Raw genomic sequence first — 25395 nt, 5'->3', positions numbered from 1 at the left:
GGAGTTCAAGACCAGCCTGGCCAACATGGGAAAACCCCATCTCTACTAAAAAGACAAAAATTAGCTGGGTGTGTAATCCCAGCTACTCAGGAGGCTGAGTCAGGAGAATTGCTTGAACCTGGGAGGCAGAGGTTGCAGTGAGCTGAGATGGCACCACTGCACTTCAGCCTAGGCGACAGAGTAAGACTCTGTCTCAAAAAAAAGAAAGACATCGTTGACATACCTACATTTTTTTTTTTTTTTTGAGATGGAGCCTTGCTCTGTCGCCCAGGCTGGAGTGCAGTGGCACAATCTCAGCTCACTGCAACCTCTACCTCCTGGGTTCACACCATTCTCCTGCCTCAGCCTCCCAAGTAGCTGGGACTACAGGTGCTCACCACCACGCCTGGCTAATTTTTTGTATTTCTAGTAGAGACAGAGTTTCACCATGTTCCAGGATGGTCTCGATCTCCTGACCTCGTGATCTGCCCGCCTCGGCCTCCCAAAATGCTGGGATTACAGGCGTGAGCCACCGCGCCTGGCCTCATACCTACTTTTTAATGTCAGTACAGCAGGTTATGGTATGGAATGCATTTTGGAACAAGGTATTAACAAAAATTCAAAGGAACAAATACATGGCCATGGAATTCCAGTGCTGAGAGACATTTGGGAATATTGGGGGAGTTTTCCAAAAGAGAAATCCAGGTGACTGTATTTGTTAAATGAATAACAAAAGGAAAAACAATGTAAAGAAACAGAAAGGAAAGGAAGAGAGAAATACAAAGATCTGAGAAGAGAAGGTGCCAGGGGCCACTGAGAGATTGCCAAATGTTAATTTCATTATTTGGCTTCTTATTTTATTCTGGGTAAAGGTAGACCTATTAGATTCCAGTTGCTGCTATAACAGATTACCACCAACTTAGTAGCTCGAACAATGCAAATTTATTCTTTCAAAGTTCTGGAGGACAGAAGTCCAAAAATGTGTCCTATCAGCTGAAATCAAAGTGTTGTGTTCCTTCTGGAGGCTCTAAGGACAATCTGTTCCTTCTCTTTTCTAGTTCTAGAGGCCATCTACGTTCCTTGGCTCATGTCCTTCTTTCAGCAATGGCATCACTCTGACCTTTGCTTCCATTGTCACATCTCCTTGACTCTGACCCTTTTGCCTCCCTCTAATAAGGCCCCTCTGATTACACTGGGTCCACCAGATAATCCAGGATAGCTCTCTGTCTCAAGATCCTTAATTTAATCATATCTGCCAAGGGTTTTGTTTTGTTTTATTTTGTTTTTGCCATTTAAGGTAATATATCCACAGGTTCTGGCAATTAGGTTGTGGACATCTTTGGGGCAGACAGTTCTCAACCTATACCATACAAGAAAACCAGTACTTAAGGTTCTACTACCTACTAAATGCATCATAAACAGAACTTCTGATCCTTCAACAACTCTGTGAAATATATGACAGGATTTGCTTTTAAAGTTGAAGAAATCAAGCCTTGGTGCAATTTGGGATTCTGCCCATGATCAAATAGTGGGGAGGCAAACCCAGGTCCCTGAACCCAGCTCAAGCCTGCCTGCCTCATGGCCATGCCTCCATTCACCTCTCCCCTTCATGTCTACTTCCTCTTTCCTGTCTGGGCCTGTTCCCTAGCTCCCTGGACAAGCTTAAGCTGCTGTTTTCCAGCTTGTCATGTGTTCCTTATGACAGTGTAGCCACAGCTTGATCTGGGGGATTGCTGACTGAGCAAGCTGAGTGGCTGCCCCTCAGAATCTTCTGTTAGGCCTTTCTCTTGCCTTCTTTTATTCAGTAAGTGTTTTGAGCTTATTGTGCTGGGTGCTAGAGTAGCAGGGAGGACAGACCTAAGTTGAAGATTACGGGACAATCTAAGTGACACCTGCTATCTCACACAGAGACTACAGCATCATAGGGAGCCAGAGCAGGGAGTTCCAAGCCCTGGGAACTGTGTGACTCTTTCTTATTGACCCTTAAGCAAAATTCTAAGCTCCAGGGAAGCAGAGGCAGCAGCTTGAGCTCCCTGATTGACCAGATATGATTAATCTTTGTTTCTCTGTGCTTTGAACATGACTATGCTCCATAAATATTTAAAAATTGGGAATAGGGTGAAGATAGATACACCAAAAGGAGCAAGCAGTGTCTGAAACCAGCAAAGACTTAAAAGTTACCGAAGAAGATGTTCATGCTTTCATTTTATCTTTTTTTTTTAACCTAGCAACTGATGACACTGCATATTTTCCCCTGTTCTTATTGGGAGAAGGCCTTGTGTGTCACCAAGAGGTTCTCAGAAGGGACCTGTCAGTTTTTGGTTAAAAGAACCCGGAAAGAGAAGGACTGTGGGGGAACTGATGGCGTTCCTGTTACCTCTCATCATTGTGTTAATGGTGAAGCACAGCGATTCCCGTGAGTATCCCACGTCCTCTTCTCTCCTAACTCCAAAGTCGAGGCGAGGGAGCCTAGAAGGCACAGCTTTTCTTCCTAAAACTTGTGGTGAAAAATATAGAAGCCAGGGGCAGAAACGTGTATGTATTACACTCAGGACTCCAGGAGCAATGGATTACCTGAACAGTTTCCCAGTTCATATTTGTAGGATTTTGATGTCACCACCTTCTGAGGGAGGGGGAGCCGTTCTAGAAAGACTCTGGAACTTCCTCACTTTCCCTCTGAGCATGGCCTCCTTTCTTTTCTGCTCATATTTTTTCTTTTACTTTTGTTTCTCCTCTTTTCTAACTTCCAGAGTCTCATGAGGATGTAGTCAGAGTTTCAGGGGCATTAACAGTGGAGTAGATCCATTGTTCAGGTTTATTTATGTTTTTCCTCCTCAACACAAGCCCTACCTGTAACAAAAGATCCAAGAAAGATAAAACCATGGCTCTGGGTTTGTTTACTGACTGTGAGAAGTATTAATCAAGTAGAAGGGAGAGTTTTTCATTATTCGGGGAGCTCAAGTCACTGGGGAAGCAAATGCCTCCTGTTGCCTCAAATAGGGGAAAGGGCCCATGGGCTAGAACCACCAGGCTTCTCTGCCCTAGGCACTTGCTCTCTGGGCTGAGGACTGGTACTGGTGGGCAGTGTCCAGAACTTAGACTTGGCCACCACCATAGGTGTGACTGATGAACATGAGAGGAAGGAGTTCTTTCAAATCACCCATGCACATAGAGAGTGGAATGACTGACCATGGAGATTTGGAAGGGTGAGGCGGGTGGATGATGAGAAATTACTTAATGGGTACAATGTGTGTTACTTGGGTGATGGATACCTTAAAGCCCCAACTTGACCACTACACAATCTATGCTATAACAAAATTGCATGTGTACATCATAAATTTATACAAATAAAAAAATTTTAAATCATACGGCTGGGAGTGGTGGCTCACACCTGTAATCCTAGCACGTTGAGAGGCCGAGGCAGGCGGATCACTTGAGGTCAGGAGGTTGAAACCAGCTTGGCCATCATAGTGAAACCCCATCTCACTAAAAATACAAAAAATTAGCTCGGCACACCCATCTCTACTAAAAATACAAAAAATTAGCTGTGCACAGTGTGCACCTGTGATCCCAGCTACTCGGGAGACTAAGGCAGGAGAATCACTTGAACCCAGGAGGCGGAGGTTGCAGTGAGCCGAGATCATGCCACTGCACTCTAGCCTGGGTGACAGAGTGAGACTCCATCTCAAAAAAAAAAATCCATGTATTAATTGTTCAAATATTGATTGATGGCCTACTATGTGCCAGGCACTTTGGGGGATATGGCAGCGAACAAGACAAACATAGTCTCTGCTTCCATGAAAATTTAATCCAGAAAGTGTCATCATTTATGGGAAAGATTGGGGGTGAGGGTAAGAGGCAGAAGATGAAAGAGGAAAGGAGGAGAGAGGTAAAGGGTGATACTTTTGGAAGTAATAAAACTTATATATTACCTGCATATGATTCTCAAAGAACTCTCCAATAATATGGAATAATATTCCTTAAACATATTATCTCCTATGACAATCTCACTGACTATTTGTGGTAGGTGAAGAAAATATCCCCATTTAAAGATGAGGCCTAGATTTTTCTCTAGGCCTAGAGAGTGACCACGCTCACATAAGGAGCAACCTGAAGGAGACTGCAGATCTTCTGGCCCTCGGTCCAGGGCTGTTCCACAATGTCATTGCTCCTTTGGGTGTGAAGACTTGTCACTTTGATAATTGGGGGGACAGGAAATAAAACAAGTAAGTTATAAAGGCAAGGGAAGGTCACTTGGTGCTGGCTGTTCTCCTTCTGACTCCTTAGAGTGCATCCTTCTCTGTTCTGTTCTGTGTCCTTGAGGCTGACTGCTAGACTGCATCACCTAGACTCTCTTGCAAGCTGATTTCTGCTTGGGTTCATACAATGGGAGACACTGAAAGGAGAGAGGTCAGAGAGCAAGGAGGAAAGAGAGGCTGGGATACATCTTTCTTGCTCCTTCCCCACTTTCTGTGATGTCTTTGGCAGTAGCTGTGTTCTTCTGTAATGCTGTCTTCCCTCAATAACCCCTTCTTCACGGTTCTAGCTCCCATTGGGCTTCAGTAACGGTATTTGCTATTCTTATCTCTTAAGCCCTAGGGGTGATAATGGCTTCCCATAGTTGTTAGCCTGCAGATGCCCATCATCCTTGTTTGTTCCGTTAACCTTGACCATATCTCTGCAAGGAGTCCCTTCATTAAGGTCTCCTCACGTGACCCATCTGGCTTGAAGGCTGTTTCCTGCTAGGACCCTAACTGAACATTCCTGGGCTTTGAGGGATATTGGCTGGAAAAGGATATGAGAGATTATGAAAAAAGACTCAGTCTACTTGATATTTATGCCTAGTGCTAGCCCTGAATGGGAGCTATATACCAGTAACAGATGGGGAAACACAGGGAAGAGATACTGCAGGGTTGTGGGTCATTACTCCAGGAAATGTCAACATAACTCCAATATCACTTCCAGTGTGTTGCTTTCATCAACTCCACAGCCTGCAGTTGACTCCTCCTTCCTTTGTGCTCCCATAGCTCCTGTTCACAGTTCTATAATTTTCCATTTACAAAAATCTTCCCTTTGAGGCTCTCCTTAAAGACAGAAAGAGATATCTTCATTTTTTTCTTATTTCTCTGGTACTACCTAGTGCCCAACAGGCACTTAGTAAATGTTTGCTGGGTGAATTTATGTTCGGAGGTAATGTCCCTAAGAAATCACAGTTATTTGACTGGGAGCCACAGAGAGCTCGGGCAGTAATAACGACTGCAAATTCAAAACTGTGGCTTACTGTAGTTGCAGGATTTGTATTAAAAAGGTGTTTCATGCTTTTACAACTCATCTTGTTCTTCATTTCAGCCTGTGTGAAACTGTGAATTGGCGATATGGGTGGGTGTAATCAGACTGGGGGCTGGCATGAGATTTCTCATGCATTGCCATATGTGATTTGTGTGTTTCATCTCGACATAACCAAGGTCAGTCTCTTGATATTACTCATAATTTTATGGCCGTATAAATCTGCTATATCAATCTACTTCATGAATGGTGGAGTCCTTCACAGGTGAGGTCTGATGATGGATAAGCTCCCTAAGCTGCCAACTGGGTTAGTGTTAAAAAACAGACTTGCATATTATCTGCTTAGAAGTGACCTTGAGTTCAAAGAGTTAACATGACAAAATATGGGCTTTTTCTGTAGACTTTATTAGATAGACTTCAGTCTGTTTCCATGGAGCTGTTGCCAAGGTACATGCCATAGAAATTTCTCCAAGACAATGTTTCACTCCCCTAAGGCCCTCTTCTTAATTGGCGTTGAATCTATCTAAACTTGAGAAATTCAACTAATTTGTAGATTTTTCTTTTGACTAGTTGAAATATCTGTCTATTCTCACTTGACCTCAATCCTCTTACCCCACAGTATTGCTAAGAGCTGGAGGAAAGGAGCCTAAGTTAAAGATCAAACACATGACTCTTTGAACACTTATTTTAGGGAACTCAAATTGAGAAAGATGACAAAGGATGTTTTTTCTGATGTCTGAATTTATATTTATCGGGGAAAATCTTTCAAGAGTATACATATTAAGTCACATTTTGTTATAACTTCAAAGGATCATTTTAGAAGAATAAAATTTATAAAATCGGGATTTTCTGGGAAACATGAGACATATAGTCATCATCGTGTACAGAGAGTACTGAGGGAAAAAAGACACCAGAGCTCATTCATTCGTTTTCCAAAACTCCACATAGTCCTACAGGGCTCACTTTCTTACTCCATTCACATCTCTGCTCAAATGCCACCTGCTGTGGTCCCTCTATCTAAAAGATCAGGCCTTCTCCTCTCCACACTCTCTTTTCTCTGCTTTACTTTTCTTCATAATCTTTATCTCCACCTGACCTTGTATTATATATGTATTTATTGCCAATCTCCTGTCTAGAAATTATCTCAGAGGGCTGGGACTTTCATGTGTTCATTGCTGTGTTTCCAGCAGCTAGGACTGTGCTTACTGGACATTCAGAAAAGAATATACCTATATGAAGTGAGACATTGGCAACCTTCAAAAGGGTAGCCTCAGTAGAGTAGCTCACAAGCCAAACTTGTCACAGTCGCCACTTTTATGCTCTAAGTTCCTGTAGTTAGTTAGACATGTCATTAGGAGAGGGGACTAATGGTTCTTGCTGCACATAGAATCATCCATGAACATGGCCTGAGATGTGTCCAAAGGTCCCCTTAACTAAAAATATTGCCACCTACTTCTCCCCTCATTCCCATGATGCTCGAAATTCCAAAGAGTCATTCCCAGGAATCATAATCATTTTGACCTTATTAAGACATTGGACTACTTGAGAGAGCCAATAAATAATCAGACTGTGTTGACCTGGTTATCCAATCAGGACTCACGGCCACCTGTGTGTAGGAAGGTCTGGAGCCTGTGGCCCCAGGGACTGGGAAATCAGAGGCAGTGAGTCATCCTTGACACAAGGGGGCGGGAGAGAGCAGTGATAATCCAGGGGCTAGAAGCCTGGCCTGGGAAGCTTCCCCGACACTAGGGAGGGTTGGGTAGTCTCAAGGTAGAAGGACTTCCCATGGAGAGATCACAGTGTGATTCCTGGTTCCTTCACTTATGGATTCTGAGGATGATCTTGGGCAATTAATCTCTCTGCACCTATTTTCTTTTCTTTTTTTTTGAGATGGAGTTTTGCTCTTATTGCCCAGGCTGGAGTGCAATGGCGTGATCTCGGCTCACTACAACCTCTGCCTCCTGGGTTCAAGCGATTCTCCTGCCTCAGCCTCCCAAGTAGCTGGGATTACAGGCATGCGCCACCACACCCAGCTAATTTTTTGCATTTTTAGTAGGGACAGAGTTTCTCCGTGTTGGCAAGGCTGGTCTTGAACTCCTGACCTCAGGTGATCCGCCCGCCTTGGCCCCCCAAAGTGCTGGGATTACAGGCATGAGCCACCACACCTGGCCTCTCTGCACCTATTTTCTATCTGTGGGTTGGAATTATAAGACCTACCTCAAAAGTTTGTTAGAAGAATAAGTGAAACCCATGCTTATCAAGGGCTTAGAATGGTACCTAACACAAGGTATGTGCTCAATAAACAAATACAGTTGTGATGACTATGATTAAGATGCTGCTGCCCTTTATGCCTCATTGAAGGCCCATCTGATCTGCCACCTCCTTGGAATATTTCCCAGTGGATCCCTTCTCATGGGACCACAGTCTCTCTTCTCCTAGTGGCTGGAGCACTCCATTGGTACTCTTTTCTAGCGCTTGCTGCTCGTTGCCGTGTGTGGTGGAATTGCATTTGTTTGTTATGTGCTTTAGCTCCCCAATAATACTGTAAGTTCCTGGAGGAAAGAGCTGGTATTTGATTTGTTCTTCTCTTCCTAACATTGCCTCCAATTCCTTGTACATAGTAGACACTAAATAAATAAGAATTGCCCCCCATGAGGCCGGGCGCGGTGGCTCACGCCTGTAATCCCAACATTTTGGGAGGCTGAGGTGGGTGCATCACCTGAGGTCATGAGTTCGAGACCAGCCTGACCAACATGGTGAAACCCTGTCTCTACTAAAAATACAAAAATTAGATGAGTGTGGTGGTGGGCGCCTATAATCCCAACTACTCCGGAGGCTGAGGCAGGAGAATCGCTTGAACCCAGGAGGCAGAGGTTGCAGTGAGCCAAGATCATGCCACTGCACTCCAGCCTGGGTGTCAGAGTGAGACTCCATCTCAAAAAGAAAAAAAGAAAAGAAAAATTGCCCTCATGGATGAATGTGTGAAAACACTTCATCAATTATTTTACAATCCAGTGATTTTCACAGCCTTTTGTAAGAATGGCCCAACTGGTTAATGGACAGGTTAAAGGGAACATGATTTAGAACTATCAAGTAGCCATTGCACCTAGCCTGAGAGTTTTTGGTTGTGTCGTTCAGGTTCTCCAGCACTATCTGTCAGAAGCTGATGAGACTGGGCAGGAGATGCCCTTTGAGAAGTAGCTTGACTGGTTTAGACAGAATACCAAATTCTAAATTGTATATTTCAGCTTAATAAGTGAGTTGATGCTGATGATCTATCTGTTCATGGAAAGGGAGAGACTTAATTTCAAAATTATTAGGACGAGAAAAGAGAAATGGAAGATTAGATCAAATGATATGAAATTACCATTTTTATAGGTCAAAAATGGTCAAATATTGGCCTTTCCAAATGATTCGAAATCTGATTATGTCTGCAACAAATCCTGGTGGGATATAAATTATCACAAGTTTTAATGTACTAGGAGAGAGAGGGTACCTGGACTTTTCCTCATCTTTTCTGTTGTGAGTTACTGACTGAACATGTGTCAATCAACTTCCCACCACAGCAGAGGTAACATTTTAAAGGCCCAGCTAAGGAGCAAGCATGACTTGTTCCTGTGGAGGCACCAGATGGGTAACTGGGCCCATGGCAAATGAAGAGGAGGGGACTGTGATGTCCTGGAGCAGAGCCACGCTGGGCTGAACCAGTGGTGGATGGGTGTGACTGAAAAAGCAAGTCCAGCCTTTAGGTGCCTGGACTTTGAAGTCAAGGCTGGCTGGTGGAGAACAACTGTTTCAAAACCAGGAATCAGAATTAGATTGAAGTTAAAAAACAAAACAAAACAAAAAAAACCCAGAAAGAAAGAAAGACACAGCCAGGCATGGTGGCTCATGTCTGTAATCCCAGCACTTTGGGAGGCCAAGGCAGGGGGAATCATGAGGTAGGAGTTCAAGACCAGCCTGGCCAACATGGTGAAACCCCATCTCTACTAAAAATACAAAAAATTAGCTGGGTGTAGTGGCAGGCACCTGTAATCCCAGCTACTTGGGAGGCTGAGGCAGGAGAATCGCTTGAACCTGGGAGGCAGAGGTTGCAGTGAGCAGAGACTGTGCCACTGCACTCCAGCCCGGGTGACAGAGTGAGACTCTGTCTCAAAAAATAAATAAATAAATAAATAAATAAAGACACAATACTTACTTGGACAGTATTGTCAACAGACCATATTTCTCTCTATCTACCTCTTTTAACTTCAGATAGTGCAAATTCTTGTGAAAATTACATTTTTATAAGAAAGCAAAGTTACATGAATTGTAAATATTATGTTTGGAGATGATGCTGGTGATACTTAACTGGAATAAATCCTGCTATTGGGCACTAATGCCCCAAGTTGTTAATACTGGAGGTTTTTTTGCTTGTTGGCATCTATCAGGAATGTAGACCTCAGAGATCATAAAAATAGAAAACCCAGATTCCAGGGATGTTCTACACCAACCCAGCTTAGCTCAGCAACACAGCATCTTTTTTTCTTCCTTCTTTTTTCTTCTCTCCACATTCTCCGTCTGGAGTCTGCTCTCCGTGGGGTTTTTTTTCCCATGAATAACTGTGGAAGTGATTCCTCCCTCTTTCTTTTCCCCTCACTCCCTCAACTCCAGCCACAGGCCTTTGTGCTGCTCCTGGAATGTGCCAGGCATGTTCTTTCCAGGGACCTTTGCGTGGCCCTTCTTGTCCAGACTGCTGTCCCCAGACACTTGCCTGTCTCCCCAACTCCTTGCAGGCACTTGCTCAGAATTCAGCTTTGTGGGAGACCTTCCTTAATATGCCTTCCTTTTTTAAATAGTGTTGCCCATTCCTCTTTGCAGTTTTATTTTTCTTCACTGTACTTTAAAAAAATTATATATTTTATTTTCTAGTCTGTCTTCTCCCCTTCCCCCGACTAGGGTGTAGACTCCATGAGGGCAGACATTTTTATCTGTTTGGTCTGGTACAAGCTTAGGGCCTAGAAGAGTGGCTGGCACAGAAGAAGCATTGGATATACAAATGAATATTAAGGAAGTGTGAGAACTAATATTCACAACTTGTTCCTCCTTTTGGGGCCTCCTTCTTTAGACAGTTATGTACCTCCAGTGTAGCCACAAAACTTCCCAGATGTGAAAAAATAGAACTATTTCAAAATCAATTGCAGAATATATATAGTACCTTTTGCAGATCCCAGATTGCAGTTCAACTCTCCATTCACCAGCCTTCCCTTGAATCAAAGATGATTTTTTTTTTTTTTTTTGAGATGGAGTCTCGCTCTTGTTGCCCAGGCTGGAGTGCAGTGGTGCGATCTCGGCTCACCACAACCTCCACCTCCCAGGTTCAAGCGATTCTCCTGCCTCACCTCCCGAGTAGCTGGGATTACAGGCATGCGCCACCATGCCTGGCTAATTTTGTATTTTTAGTAGAGACGGGGTTTCTCCATGTTGGTCAGGCTGGTCTTGAACTCCTGACCTTAGGTGATCCGCCCACCTCGGCCTCCAAAAGTGCTGGGATTAGAGGCGTGAGCCACCGCGCCCGGCCAAATCAAAAATATTTTTTAGGCCAGGTGCGGTGGCTCACGCCTGTAATCCCAGCACTTTGGGAGACCAAGGCAGGCAGATCACCTGAGGTCGGGAGTTCAAGACCAGCCTGGCCAACATGGCAAAAACCCGTCTATACTAAAAAAAATACAAAAATTAGCCGGGCGTGATGGTGGGCACCTGTAATCTCAGCTACTTGGGAGGCTGGGGCAGGGAGAATTGCCTGAAGCAGGGAGGCAGAGGCCGCAGTGAGCTGAGATCACGCCACTGCACTCCAACCTGGGCAACAGAATGAGACTCTGTCTCAAAAAAGATCCAGGTTAAATAGATTCATATTCATTTCAGCATATTTCATTATTCCAAACCACAGAAATAAAGTGTTTCACCAACAATTTAATTCACCCAATATTTACCAAGCTACTACCATGTGCCAAGCTCCCTGTGCTAAGCTTTGCAGGAAATACAAAGGAAAAAAGCAAAGTCCCTGTTCTTAAGTGCTTTAAGATTGAGAAGCAGGTAGAAGGTAGTAAGCAGAGGGAAACAGAAGGCAGAATCTGGTAGCTATTGGTTTTACGACAGAACTCATGCTCTGATGCAATCTCTGGCTCTTGTTTGCATAAGAACCAACACTTTTATGAAGAGGCTCTCATGACTACCCCAGAGGCTTCCACTGTCTTCCCTCCCAACCCAAGCCCTCACCCACCACAGGAAGGGAAGGGGGAAGTAAAAGGTCAAAGTAATACAGAGGGACATTGGGACCTTATGCTGCCCCAGCCTGTGGGAGGCCAGCCTCCATCCTGTTCAGTATTGCAGCTGACATGCAGGATAACACCTGCGAGGGAGGAGCCCATGGGGCGGGGATACCTACTCTGAACCCTGCCAAACTGCTACACCCCAGCTCCAGAAGCAAGGAGAAAGAAGTGCTAACAATGATTTTAATTGCTGGGCGTGGTGGCTCACATCTCTAATCCCAGCACTTTGGGAGGCCAAAGTGGGAGGATCACTTAAGGCCAGGAATTTGAGACCAGCCTGGGCAACATAGACCCTGTCTCTATTAAAAAGAAGTGGTGACATGTGCTTATAATCCCAGCTACTCAGGAGGCTGAGGTGAGAGGACCACTTAAGCCCAGGAATTCAAGGCTACAGTGAGCTGTGATCATGCCGCTGCACTCCAGCTTGGGCAACAGAGCAAAACCCTGTCATACACACACACACATATGCACACACATACACACACTAACTAGTACAGTCAGTTGCTCTGGGAGATACCTCTCAGGGCCTCTTGTTTTTCCTAGTACGCAAGGTAAGGGTACCCTGGCCTTGGGGTGGTCAATTCTAAAAGATAACCTGCACATTATGAGTTATTTCATAAGCAGTTTTAGAGAAAAAAAATATATAAACAAACTTGTAGCACAGAAGCTAATCCAACTATTTTGTGAGCTGATTTTTTTTTTGTCTGATCTTTTTTTTTTTTTTTTTTTCTTGAGACAGAGTCTCACTCTGTTGCCCAGGCTGGAGTGCAGTGGCGTGATCTCGGCTCACTGCAAACTCCGCCTCCCGGGTTCACACCATTCTCCTGCCTCAGCCTCCCAAGTAGCTGGGACTACAGGTGCCTGCCACAACGCCTGGCTAATTTTTTGTATTTTTAGTAGAGACGGGGTTTCACCATGTTAGCCAGGATGGTCTCGATCTCCTGACCTCATGATCCGCCCGCGTTGGCCTCCCAAAGTGCTGGGATTACAGGCGTGAGCCACTGCGCCCGGCCTGATCTTTTTTCTTAACTATATGCTTATAAATGAGGAGGAAGGAATGATTATCATTAAGTGGTATTCACCCTTGCAAGATTCTCTATAGTGGCAAGGGCCGGGTTAGAAGATCTGAATGTAGGGGAGGTCCTAAAGGCGATGGCAGCAGCAGGGTGGGCAATCTGGAAAGACTGGGGAAGTGTTGTGTAGTACAGCTCTTAGACACAGGCAAGAGAAGCCCCCGGATATGGCCCCACATTCAGAGAGCCCCACTGTGGCCCTCTGCTACCCACATCCCTTCCCACAGAGCGAGGAGTGAGTGAGGCTGAGGGGAGGTGGTAACACTGTGTCTGGGCCCCTCCACTCTAGACCAGACTCCAGGCACCCAGGAACCTGGAGTTCCCCACTCAGCTGACTCAGAGGTGCTGAGGTTTACACAACAAACTCTCACTTTGGCCCATCCTCCTAAAGGTGGACTGGCTGCCCTTGAGGGCCTTGCTAGGCCTGAGGGGTGGCCAAGAGGTGGGAGGATCACTTAAGCCCAGGACAAGCTCAGACAAGAGGCAGTTTGTGGCTGAGCCTGAATAAAAAAGTAGAGGTGTTTAATTGTGGGAGGCCCTTGGCAGTGCTGGAAGGAGCAAGAAACAGGAAGAAAAAGAGGTGAGTCTCAGGCTGAGGGCCGGGGACTGGAGGGAGACACCAGCTTTCTCTGTGCCACCCCATTCAGGCCCAGAACTTCACACAGTGTGAGATTTTTTAATTTGAACTTGGTCTTCGAAGCCATACAAAGGGCAATCTCTCAAGGTGGGGGGATAGAACATATTTCACAGTTTGTTAGATTGATTTATTCCTTTTAAATATCTGGATCTCTGGTATGTGAGCCTCCATCTGTCATCTCAATTTAGCCATGAAATTTTAGGGATGATCCTGTTTTAGGGATGAACTGTTTTTGGAGGTGGGTTTTGAGGACTGGGAAGGATTTAGATAGGTCAGAATGGCAGGAGATAACAGGACAAAAGGCTTGGACATGGGCATCTGCAGACACCGGCAGGCAGAGTAGGGGAAGAAAGCCATTGTGGCTGCATACCTTCTATTTGCCAGCTTTTGGGGATGGCATGGGGTACGTAGCCTTCTCAGCCTGGGCTCCACCTCCCAGGCATCGCCTCTGCCCGTGACACCTGTCGCTGTGCTCCAGACGTCCCAGGCCATTTGGTTCCCATGCACGCCCCGCCTTCTCGCACCTTCTGCTTGCACATGTGGTCTCTGCCCTGCTCCCCCTGCCCTCCATCCTGCATCCCCTCCCAGCCCCTCTGCCTACTCACCTCCTACCTGTCCCTGAGACCTCCCTAAGACATCACCTTCTCTGGAAGTCTCTCCTGAGGGCCCACACCAGCTTGGATCCCATAACACTGAGAGGTGACAGCGTGCTGGCAGTCCTCACAGCCCTCGCTCGCTCTTGGCGCCTCCGCTGCCTGGGCTCCCACTTTGGCGGCACTTGAGGAGCCCTTCAGCCCACCGCTGCACTGTGGGAGCCCCTTTCTGGGCTGGCCAAAGCCGGAGCCTGCTCCCGCAGCTTGCAGGGAGGTGTGGAGGGAGAGGTGCGAGCGGGAACCGGGGCTGCGGGCGGCGCTTGCGGGCCAGCTGGAGTTCCAGGTGGGCGTGGGCTTGGCGGGCCCTGCAATGGGGGCAGCCGGCCCTGCCAATGAGGGGCTTAGCACCCGGGCCAGCGGCTGCGGAGGGTGTACTGGGTCCCCCAGCAGTGCCAGCCCACCAGCGCTGCAGCTCGATTTCTCGCCAGGCCTTAGCTGCCTTCCCGTGGGGCAGGGCTTGGGGACCTGCAGCCCGCCATGCCTGAGCCTCCCACCCCCTCCATGGGCCTCTGTGCGGCCCGAGCCTCCCCGATGAGCGCCGTCCCTGCTCCACGGCGCCAGTCCCATGACCACCCAAGGGCTGAGGAGTGCGGGCGCACGGCGCAGGAATGGCAGGCAGCTCCACCTGCAGCCCCGGTGGGGGATCCACTGGGTGAAGCCAGCTGGGCTCCTGAGTCTGGTGGGGATGTGGAGAACCTTTATGTCTAGCTAAGGGATTGGAAATACACCAATCGGCACTATCTAGCTCAAGGTTTGTAAACACCAGTCAGCACCCTGTGTCTAGCTCAGGGTTTGTGACTGCACCAGTCGACACTCTGTATCTAGCTACTCTGGTGGGGACTTGGAGAACCTTTGTGTGGACACTCTGTATCTAGCTAATCTGGTGGGGACGTGGAGAACCTTTGTGTCTAGCTCAGGGATGGTAAACGCACCAATCAGTGCCCTGTCAAAACAGACCACTGGGCTCTACCAGTCAGCAGGATGTGGGTGGGGCCAGATAAGAGAATAAAAGCAGGCTGCCCGAGCCAGCAGTGGCAACCCTCTCGGGTCCGCTTCCACATTGTGGAAGCTTTGTTCTTTCGCTCTTTGCAATAAATCCTGCTGCTGCTCACTCTTGGGGTCCACACTGCCTTTATGAGCTGTGACACTCATGGCGAAGGTCTGCAGCTTCACTCCTGAAGCCAGCGAGACCACGAGCCCACCGGGAGGAACGAACAACTCCAGACACACCGCCTTTAGAGTTGTAACACTCACTGCGAAGGTCTGCAGCTTCACTCCTGAGCCAGCGAGACCACCAACCCAACAGAAAGAAGAAACTCCGAACACATCCGAATATCAGAAGGAACAAACTCCAGATGCGCCACCTTAAGAGCTGTAACACTCACTGCGAGGGTCCGCGGCTTCATTCTTGAAGTCAGTGACACCAAGAACCCACCAATTCCGGACACACCACCACCCATAATGCCACCTTGAAACCACTTTGTCTCCATCAGGCCCTAAGCTTCTTGGACAAGCTGAGAGAAGTTCAATGTGGGAGCAGCAGGGAGGGCCAAACAGTTTTGTTTCATTTTGGTTTACTTTTAACCCTTATTACAATCCTTATAACTAGTAAGTAGAAAAAGAATAAGAAAATGGTTAACAGCGGTGGTTTGACATAATAGGAAAAGCACTGTGCTTTAAAAAAAAAAAAATTTTTGGCCGGCCATGGTGGCTCACACCTGTAATCCCAGCAATTTGGGAGGCCAAGGTGGGCAGATCATGAGGTCAGGAGTTCAAGACCAGCCTGACTAACATGGCAAAACCCTGTTTTTACTAAAAATACAAAAATTAGCCAGGCATGCTGGCACATACCTGTAATCTCAGCTACTCAGTAGGCTGAGGCAGGAGAATCACTTGAACCCAGGAGGCAGAGGTTGCAGTGAGCCAAGGTCACGCCACTGCACTCCAGCCTGGGCAACAGAGTGAGACTCTGTCTCAAAAAAATAAATAAAATAAAATAAATAAATAAATTTTGGCCAGGCGCAGTGGCTCATGCCTATAATCCCAGCACTTTGGGAGGCCGAGGTGTGCAGATCATGAGGTCAGGAGTTTGAGACCAGCCTGGCCAACATGATGAAACACTGACTCTACTAAAACTACAAAAAATTAGCCAGGAGTGGTGGTGTGTGCCTGTAATCTCAGCTACCTGGGAGGCTGGAGCAGGATAATCACTTGAACCCAGGAGGCAGAGGTTGCAGTGAACAGAGATCGTGCCATTGCACTCCAGCCTGGGCAACAGAGCAAGATTCCATCTCAAAAAAAAAAAAAAATGCTCAGTGCATGTGTTTGTGTGCCTGTGTGTATATGCCCACACGTGCACACACACAGGTGGAGTGGGGGTCCTCATTTATTCACCAGAGGCTTCTTTGGTAAAAGAAGAAGGCTGCATTGTCAGGGTTTTCAAGCCTTCAGAGTTCCCGAGGGCTCCCGCAGGGACAGCTCCCCCTGTATCCCCAATGAGTGGTCTTCTCCCTTCCCCCTACAACCATAGCAGCACTCTATATTTTGTCCACAAGTTGAGATTACCTATAAAATTCCATCCTGCATTTGCAAACCTGAACGAGAAAGGCTCCAAGTCACTGGTCTGGAGCTCTAACGTCCTGTCCAGGCCCCGGTTCCTGGGTTCTGTGGTTCTGTAAGAGGAAATAGCAGCTGGGGCGTGGAGGCCTGGGTACAGCTGAGTAGGGAGCACTCGTATGGGGCTAAATGAATGCAGTTGAAGGATCTGGATCATCTGGGACCCTACATGTCTTCCTTCTTTGCCTTCTTTCCAGGGACGCACTCTCTGAGATATTTTCGCCTGGGCGTTTCGGATCCCATCCATGGGGTCCCTGAATTTATTTCGGTTGGGTACGTGGACTCGCACCCTATCACCACATATGACAGTGTCACTCGGCAGAAGGAGCCACGGGCCCCATGGATGGCAGAGAACCTCGCGCCTGATCACTGGGAGAGGTACACTCAGCTGCTGAGGGGCTGGCAGCAGATGTTCAAGGTGGAACTGAAGCACCTGCAGAGGCACTACAATCACTCAGGTGTGCATGCGGCAGAGACAGACGCTTCCCCCATCCCACCCCAACCCGCAGAGACCCCTTGGCTGGCCTCCAATAAGCGGATGCTGAATTGCACCTGCTGTAGCTTTGGCAAAGCCTGAGAAATCAGGTTGGTGGAGTTCAGGGCCTCCCATCTGCCTGTGCATCTTCTGGACTGTCCCTCTCTCCCCCAGGAGCACTCTGTCATTTGCCCCACCCACTCTTCCCCATCTCTGTATCCGTATCTGCATCCCATTTCCACTCAGGCTTCTGATATGCATCTCCTTTTCCATTCTAAATTTGCCCATTCTGTGTCTCACTTCCTGGTAGCCAGGCCTAGTGACTTGCTTATGCGTATCGACAGTAACTTTCCCAGGGGTATTTCTGGCTCCTGCATCTCTCTCCCTCCTCCACTGCAGTCAGAATAGCCACAAAGTTTATCAGTCATTCCCATTACAGGATAACTCCCCAAGGCGGGAATTAGCACACTCCTTTGACAGGCAGTAGTTACTTCACAGATACCTGCTGACAGGTGGGCTTCCATAAGGGGGACCTCCTGGGGACTCAGCGATGCCACGGCAGGCCTGGGGGGTGACATAATGTAGACCAAAGGATGCTTCCAGCCATGCCCCTGCTCCCAGCACTTGAGAGCCCACCTCTGTCTCTGTGTGGACCCCTCTGGGCTTGTGTGTGTGTTCCAGGGTCTCACACTTACCAGAGAATGATTGGCTGTGAGCTGCTGGAGGATGGAAGCACCACAGGATTTCTGCAGTATGCATATGACGGGCAGGATTTCCTGATCTTCAATAAAGACACCCTTTCCTGGCTGGCTGTAGATAATGTGGCTCACACCATCAAGCAGGCATGGGAGGCCAATCAGCATGAGTTGCTGTATCAAAAGAATTGGCTGGAAGAAGAATGTATTGCCTGGCTAAAGAGATTCCTGGAGTATGGGAAAGACACCCTACAAAGAACAGGTAAAGAGAAAGAGAAGGCCTCATTCCCACATTGCCTGAACAACTGTTTTTATACGTAACTCTTTTAATCTAGGTTATATCCACTGTATCCTGAAAGCCATCTCTTTAGTTGGCCTATTGTGATCTCATGGCTAGAGCCCCCACGAGAACTTTCCCTGGTTACTTTTGAGCGGCATCTTGACAAGATTTGACAGTTCCCCTTGACAGAGTGGAGTACCTCCAAGGGCACCTTGTTTTTGGGGATCTATTGAGGCAAATTCTTCCATTCCATCAATGATAAGCTGGGAAATTCTTTGGGAGATAGAGCAATTCTTACAAACTGTTTAGTTAACAAAGGGCTCACACACCACCAGTAGGAGTAAAAATCTGGATTTACCAAGACAAACAGAAGGTCTCTGCTTTACTAAAGGATTAATGAGGTTGGGCTTGTTGGCTCATGCCTGTAATCCTAGCACTTTGGGAGGCTGAGGCAGGAGGATTGCTTGAGGCCAGGAGTTTAAGACTGGCCTGGGTAACATTGTGAGACCCTGTCTCTATTAAAAAAAAAAAATTAGCTGAGCATGGTGGCACATAACTGTAGTCCCAGATACTCAGGAGGCTGAGGTGGGAGGATCTCTTGAGCCTGGAAGGTCAAGGCTGCAGTGAGCCATGATCATGATCAGCCTGGGTCACAGAGCAAGACCCTATTTAAAAAAAAAAAAAAGTATTAATGATAAGATTCCTTTCAGCAAAGAGCTCCTCTTATACCTTAAAGATATTATTCAGTTGGTCAACTTTTAGTTCATACAGAACTTTTCATGTATGATCTTGTTATTCAAAATTAATCATGCCTGTATGATGCTACAGGAAACTCCTAGATACAATGTGTGTGGGAAGAGTATGGGAAGCTCCCCTCTCCAGGCCTCTGTCTACATTCAGTGTCCTAATGGATTTTCAACCTTTTGGTCAAAACACACTCCTAAAAAAACAAACAAAAAAAAAAAAAAGAAAAGAAAAAACACATTCCTAGAAAAGGATCTTGGATTAATTTCTTACAGGCCCTATCAAAAAGCACAGTCCCTCCTAGTAGCATTTATTTTACTTTTAATGTTGGAAAGCCTTTTTCTACTACCAAATATCATGCCTCGGTAAAGAGACAAGGAAAGCATTGTTGGAGTGAAGGCTCTTCTCCGTATTGGGCTGGCCGATGATAAGGTGGGGGTCAGGAGGCAAGTCAGAGATGAGCAGGAAGCAGTCCCCCCAGATAGTGCCTTTGGTCTCAGTATGGCTGTTTGACCCAATTTCAGCAAGAAACATTAAGGACAGGACTGTATGGAAAATTAAGAGTAGTCATGAGGAAGCAAGGTCACACGTGGGTACTTCTTTGGTGTCACTGCTGGAGCCCTTCTATGATATCAGTTTCTTCGAAGGCACAACCATGGCATGATCTACTACATATGTTTGTACCTGATGGCAGTCATCAAAATGCCAGCGGAAGTACACAAGGCAATTCGGAGCCAAAACTGAGTAGGGATGGCTGTGTTATTTACGTGCACTAAACACAGAAATGAGAACAAGGAGTTCTAATCTCCAATCCATTGCTGACTTACTTATAGGGAACAGTCACTTACACATTTTGTGGGTCAGTTTTCCTTGACACATAAAGGTATTTCAAAGGTTACTAGTAAACAACCCCAGCACACTTTCCAAACAGTCAAAGCTGTATGACTTTCCCCCCTTAGAGGATGGAGCATGGGCCAACTCCACATTCTTCACTACCTAGCACCTTGCCATCATGGAAGGTACACGTAAATACGTTTGTTGTTGATGAACCTGAGTTCTGGGTCATTCTTAGCTTTAGAAGTTTTCTGCAATAAAGAAAAATTAGGAAAGCCAGTTGCCAAGTTCTAATATTATATGCTCAGTACATAAGGCACTTTGATTTAACTTTAGCTTCTTCTTCCTAGAGCCCCCACTGGTCAGAGTAAATCGCAAAGAAACTTTTCCAGGGGTTACAGCTCTCTTCTGCAAAGCTCATGGCTTTTACCCCCCAGAAATTTACATGACATGGATGAAAAACGGGGAAGAAATTGTCCAAGAAATTGATTATGGAGACATTCTTCCCAGTGGGGATGGAACCTATCAGACGTGGGCATCAGTTGAGCTTGATCCTCAGAGCAGCAACCTTTACTCCTGTCATGTGGAGCACTGCGGTGTCCACATGGTTCTTCAGGTCCCCCAGGGTAAGGACGGGGATCGTGGCTGTCCAGGGAGAGAGCCTGGAGAAAGGGGTGAGCAGGAAACCATGCTCGCTGCCAGGGAGGGGAGGATAGATCACTGCCTCACTCAGTGTGCCTTAGAATGGGTCTTTTAAATAAGTGGTTCTCACACTTTTTGGAACCAGGACGCCTTCATACTATTAAAAAATTATTGAGGACCCCAGAGAGCTTTTGTTGATGTGGGTTATATCTATTGCTATTTACTACATTACAAATTAAAAATTTAAAAATTAAACACGAATGGGTGCAGTGGCTCATGCCTGTAATCCCAGCACTTTGGGAGGCTGAGGCAGGTGGATCACCTGAGGTCAGGAGTTCGAGACCAGCCTGGCCAACATGGTGAAACCCCATCTCTACTAAAAATACAAAAATTAGCCAGGCATGGTGGCGCATGCCTGTAATCCCAGCTCGTGGAGGCTGAGGCAGGAGAATCGCTTGAACCTGGGAGGTGGAGGTTGCAGTGAGCCGAGATCGCACCACTACACTCCAGCCTGTGCGAAGGGAGCAAGACTCCCTCTCAAAAAAACAAAAAACAAAAAACAAAAAACAAAAAAACACAACCCAGGCGCAGTGGCTCACTCCTGTAATGCCAGTACTTTGGGAGGCTGATGCGAGTGAACTGCTTGAGCCCAGGAGTTCAAGACCAGCCTGGGCAACATACTGAGATCTCATCTCTACAAAAAACACAACAATTAGCTGGGCATGATGGCATGTGCCTGTAGTCCCAGCTACTGAGGAGGCTAAGGTGGGAGGATCGCTTGAGCCCAGGAGGTTGAGGCTGCAGTGAGCTATAATGGCACCACTGCACTTCCACCTGGACGACAGAGTGAGACGCTGTCTCAAAAAAAAAAAAATTAAACACAAGAAAACACAAGCAGATATTCCATTAGTGGTCAGATTGATGAGTGAGAAGCAACAGTAAGGAAAATGGTGTTGGGTTTCCTGATGATCACAGGGACAAAAGTCCCAGAAAGTTAACACAGAAGGGAAAGGGGACTTGTGGATTTTTTCTCATTTGCTTGCTTTCAGAATCAGAAACTATCCCTCTTGTGATGAAAGCTGTCTCTGGGTCCATTGTCCTTGTCATTGTGCTGGCTGGAGTTGGTGTTCTAGTCTGGAGAAGAAGGCCCCGAGGTGAGAGGCACATGGAAGGGATCCAGGGGGCTGCAGACTCTCCTGCATCTCTCCAGTTTTATTTTCTGCACCTGCTGCTCCATCCTCCATTCAGAAATGGCTTGGCTCTCAGGCTGGGATCACAGAAGGACCCGGGACAACCCTCCCACCATGTAGGGGACACAAAGCATGGATAAAGCTTGCAGGGAGAGTGGTCTCTTTTCATAGGTGATGCCTGACATCAACAAACTAGTACAACATCTGTCCAGGGGAACTGTCCCCCTAGAAGTTGGGTCAGAGAAGATATGGGGATCTTGATTTGTCTTTTTCCAAACCATCTTTTTATTATTAATTACTATTGACTTCTGGGGCAGTGCCCTTTGTTTCAAGACTTCAGTCAGTTTTCCCATTTTGACCACCATTCTTTCATCCCAAGCATATGAAAGTCCTTTTCCTTGTAAATTCATTATTCAAAACATTAAATATGTAAGAGTAGATACCTTCAGGGAATGGGACTTAGAGTAAGGAAAAGGGGAGGAGAAGTAGGAGATATATAGGCTCTTGATAATGTGGAATAACATAAATTCATTCAGTAAGTATACATTAATGACCTACTGTGCTCCAGGCACTGTACTGGTTGCTGGGATATAACAATGAACAAGACAGATACGATCCCTGTTTTCATAGAGCTTCCAATAGAGCCTGGTAAGGTTATCTCCTGCCTCTGGCTTCACTAATTGCTCAAATTGATCACAGGATAGTACCGATGAGACCATGCTTTGAACCCAAAGTGGACCAGAAGTTTGGTTTTCCTTCATAGACATAGACCTCAACTCCAATTCAGATGATAACTGTACAAAAGCATGTTGTTAGATCAAAGTAAAACCAACCCCTTTACTAGAAAATCAGCTCAGAGGCCGGGCGTGGTGGCTTACAACTTGTAATCCCAGCACTTTGAGAGGCCGAGGCAGGCGGATCACTTGAGGTCAGGAGTTCGAGATCAGCCTGGCCAACATGGTGAAACCCTGCCTCTACTGAAAATATTAAAAAAAAAAAAAATTAGCTGCGCGTGGTGGCACATGCCTGTAATCTCAGCTACTCAGGAGGCTGAGACAGGAGAATCACTTGAACCTGGGAGGCGGAGGTTGCCGTGAGCAAAGATCGCTCCATTGCACTCCAGCCTGGGCAGCAAGAGCGAGACTCTGTCTCAAAAAAGAAAAAAGAAAAGAAAAGAAAAGAAAATCAGCTCAGAGAGTTAATAGGTCGTTAATGTTTTCTTTATAGATAAAGTACAGCACTAATCCTAATCCAATAAATGATAGTGAAACAAACAAAAAATTTTTTTACAATGACATCCCTCTCTCAATAATTATACAGACTGTGAGTTCCTGCTTTTTATCTTATAGAGTTTACAAATTTGAGCTAAAGTTTGTCAAGTACTAAGAGAATCTTGACAAAGCAAGCTAAAACTGTCGATGCCTGTTTCTCAGATTTTGCTGAACACTGCATACTTTATTTTTGAGCTGTGAGGAAACATTCTTGTAATCTGACTAAAAACCCCTTTCCTTTCAGAGCAAAATGGAGCCATCTACCTTCCAACACCAGATCGATGATTGCAGATCCCTCTTTTCCAGTTCTCCTTCCCCTAGGAGCCATGTTCTCCTCTGTCCCCCATAGAGTCAAGCCTAGTGCTTGAAGGTCCTGACGACACCCACAACATACATGAGAGTAATGGGATTGAGCATTTATGGCAGCAACAGAGGAGCCACAAAATGTTCTTTGTTCTTTGGCTCCAAAAAGACTGTCAGCTTTCAGTCTCTTTTGATGGACTGTTTTATCAGAGTTGACTTTAAATACAGCTTGTCTCATGACACAACGCTTCCCTACATTCTATTTGTCAATGATGATTTGCAACTAGTTGGAGATTCTCAGAGCAGGAAGGAATCTTTTCAACCAGAGCAGGAACTGTCTTCTGCAATGCCTTGGACTTGAGCCTCCAGCCTCCACTTGAACACCATGTGAAGGGAACCTCAGTACTTCATAAAATGGCCTTTCTCATTCATCTTTCATGGGAACATTTATTGTACAAGCGCTTTGAATATCATGGGCACCATGACTATGACCCTACAGGTAGGAATGGATCACTCCATGAGAGTAGCCGGCAGATTTCTACAATGGCCTGGGAATGGACTGATTATTTTTATACATTTTCTGGCCTGAGAGAAAGCCAAAGTCCCCTGCTGTTCACAGCAACCCTGCCTGGGAGCTTGGAATCTTGGTAATCTGCCCGGTTGGATCTATGGAGGTAGTCTCACCCTTTTTGTCTTTTGTGGGAAATTAAGAGAAATAATTATCAGACATATCATCAACTCCAGTGGAACTACAGAGACCTGGACCCAGCTGCACCATTTTAATGTAAAAATAACAGTATGGCCAGGTTCAGTGGCTCACGCCTGTAATCCCATCACTTTGATCAGCCAAGGTGGGCGGATCACGAGGTCAGGAGATTAAGACCATCCTGGCCAATATGGTGAAACCCTGTCTCTACTAAAATACAAAAAATTAGCTGGGCATGGTGTTGCGTGCCTGTAGTCCCAGCTACTTGGGAGGCTGAGACAGGGGAATTGCTTGAACCCGGGAGGCAGAGATTGCAGTGAGCCGAGATCACGCCACTGCACTCCAGCCTGGCGACAGAGTGAGACTCTATCTCAAAATAATAATAATAATAATAATAACAGTATATTTGGTGTCAGGAGAGGGCTTAATTCTCATTTCTGCCTTTCCTGTGCTGGCTCATGGTAGCTGGGCATGACTTGCCTTCCTACATAGGTTGTCTTCATACATATGCACTGGGAATCAATAAAAGCCCACGGTGAGAATGAACATCCCCTTAATGTTCCTTACTATCCCCAACCCCTGAGGCCTCACCTACTGCCCTGCCATGTGGAGCTACTTGCCCTGGGCCTGCCAGTCACACATTCCTCGGTCCTACTTCTCTGACCCCGTTTGACTCTGCACCTGAGCCCTAATGCTTACTTCAATGACCTGAACTTTGACAAGTGGCTTTTGTCCTGCACCTCAGGTTTGACCTCTGCTCTCCCTTGACCTTGACTGTGACATTTGACCTTTGGCTTTAATCATTACAGCCTCAGATAAAGGTACCTTCAGCCCGGGCACAGTGGCTCACGCCTGTAATCCTAGCACTTTGGGAGGCTGAGGCAGGCGGATTCCCTGAGCTCAGGAGTTCAAGACCAGCCTGGGCAACACGGTGAAACCCTGTCTCTACTAAAATACAAATAATTAGCTGGGCATGGTGGCATGTGCCTATAGTCCCAGCTACTTGGGAGGCTAAGGCAGGAGAATCACTTGAATCTATAAGGCAGAGGTGGCAGTGAGCCGAGATCACACCACTGCACTCCAGCCTGGGCAACAGAGCAAGACTCTGTCTCCAAAAAAAAAAAGAAAGATACCCTCAGCGTGCCAGGCCTCTAAGAGCTCACCTGCCAGGCTTCCTCCTTGCTTCACTGTCCCATGTAATTCCATATATGAAGCTACCACTGTACATCTCTCTTTACCGGTGCCTGTTGAGTTGCATAGAAGCACAGTTGTGTTTATTTTGTTTTTAGGGTTGCCATGGGCAATTTCCGTGCCACTTTTAAGCAGTGTTGCACTGTGAAGAGAATGTAGGCAAGTTTATTTCTGGAATGGTTTCTTCTTACAATCAGAATAGTTAGGATGTAATATATTTTTGGGTGGGCATTTAAAGTGAAAAGGTACGTATTTACATAGACACAGGTGATAATGTATCTATGTAAATGCCTTTTGATTCTGCAACTGCAGGATACTCTCATCAAAGACACAGATAAAAAGCCTCTGTGTTTCCAAGGCCTTGCCCTACACCTAACACATAATATGTCCAAATGGATGAAGAGGAGGCAAGGACAAGGATGTGATGACAAAACATTCTGTTATGCACTTGTAGCATTTATGTTTCTTCCTGGGGGATTTTATAATACTAAAAGAATCATAATATAAAG

At 46.3% G+C, this 25395-nt stretch overlaps 1 protein-coding gene across 3 annotated transcripts; it reads left to right on the top strand.

Moving 5' to 3' along the window:
* Nucleotides 1-1638: 1638 nt before the first annotated feature.
* LOC100972084 (major histocompatibility complex class I-related gene protein) lies at nt 1639-24823 on the top strand. Of its 3 annotated transcripts, XM_014341791.6 has the most exons (7): nt 1639-1783; nt 2208-2395; nt 16753-17013; nt 17712-17987; nt 19934-20209; nt 21275-21379; nt 22931-24823. In XM_014341791.6, the coding sequence occupies exons 2-7, from the start codon at nt 2341-2343 to the stop codon at nt 22969-22971; spliced, it is 1014 nt and encodes a 337-aa protein (XP_014197277.2). In that variant the 5' UTR covers nt 1639-1783; nt 2208-2340; the 3' UTR covers nt 22972-24823. The 3 variants fall into 3 exon arrangements, with proteins under 3 accessions (XP_014197277.2, XP_014197282.2, XP_054966872.1); XM_014341796.6 differs by lacking the exon at nt 19934-20209 and having other exon boundaries at nt 1693-1783; XM_055110897.3 differs by lacking the exons at nt 19934-20209; nt 21275-21379 and having other exon boundaries at nt 1704-1783.
* Nucleotides 24824-25395: the final 572 nt, after the last annotated feature.

Source organism: Pan paniscus, chromosome 1 (assembly GCF_029289425.2).
Source record: "Pan paniscus chromosome 1, NHGRI_mPanPan1-v2.0_pri, whole genome shotgun sequence".
Taxonomy (NCBI): Eukaryota; Metazoa; Chordata; class Mammalia; order Primates; family Hominidae; genus Pan; species Pan paniscus.
The sequence above is the reverse complement of the archived record's forward strand: the minus strand, read 5'-3'. Positions and strand labels throughout refer to the sequence as shown.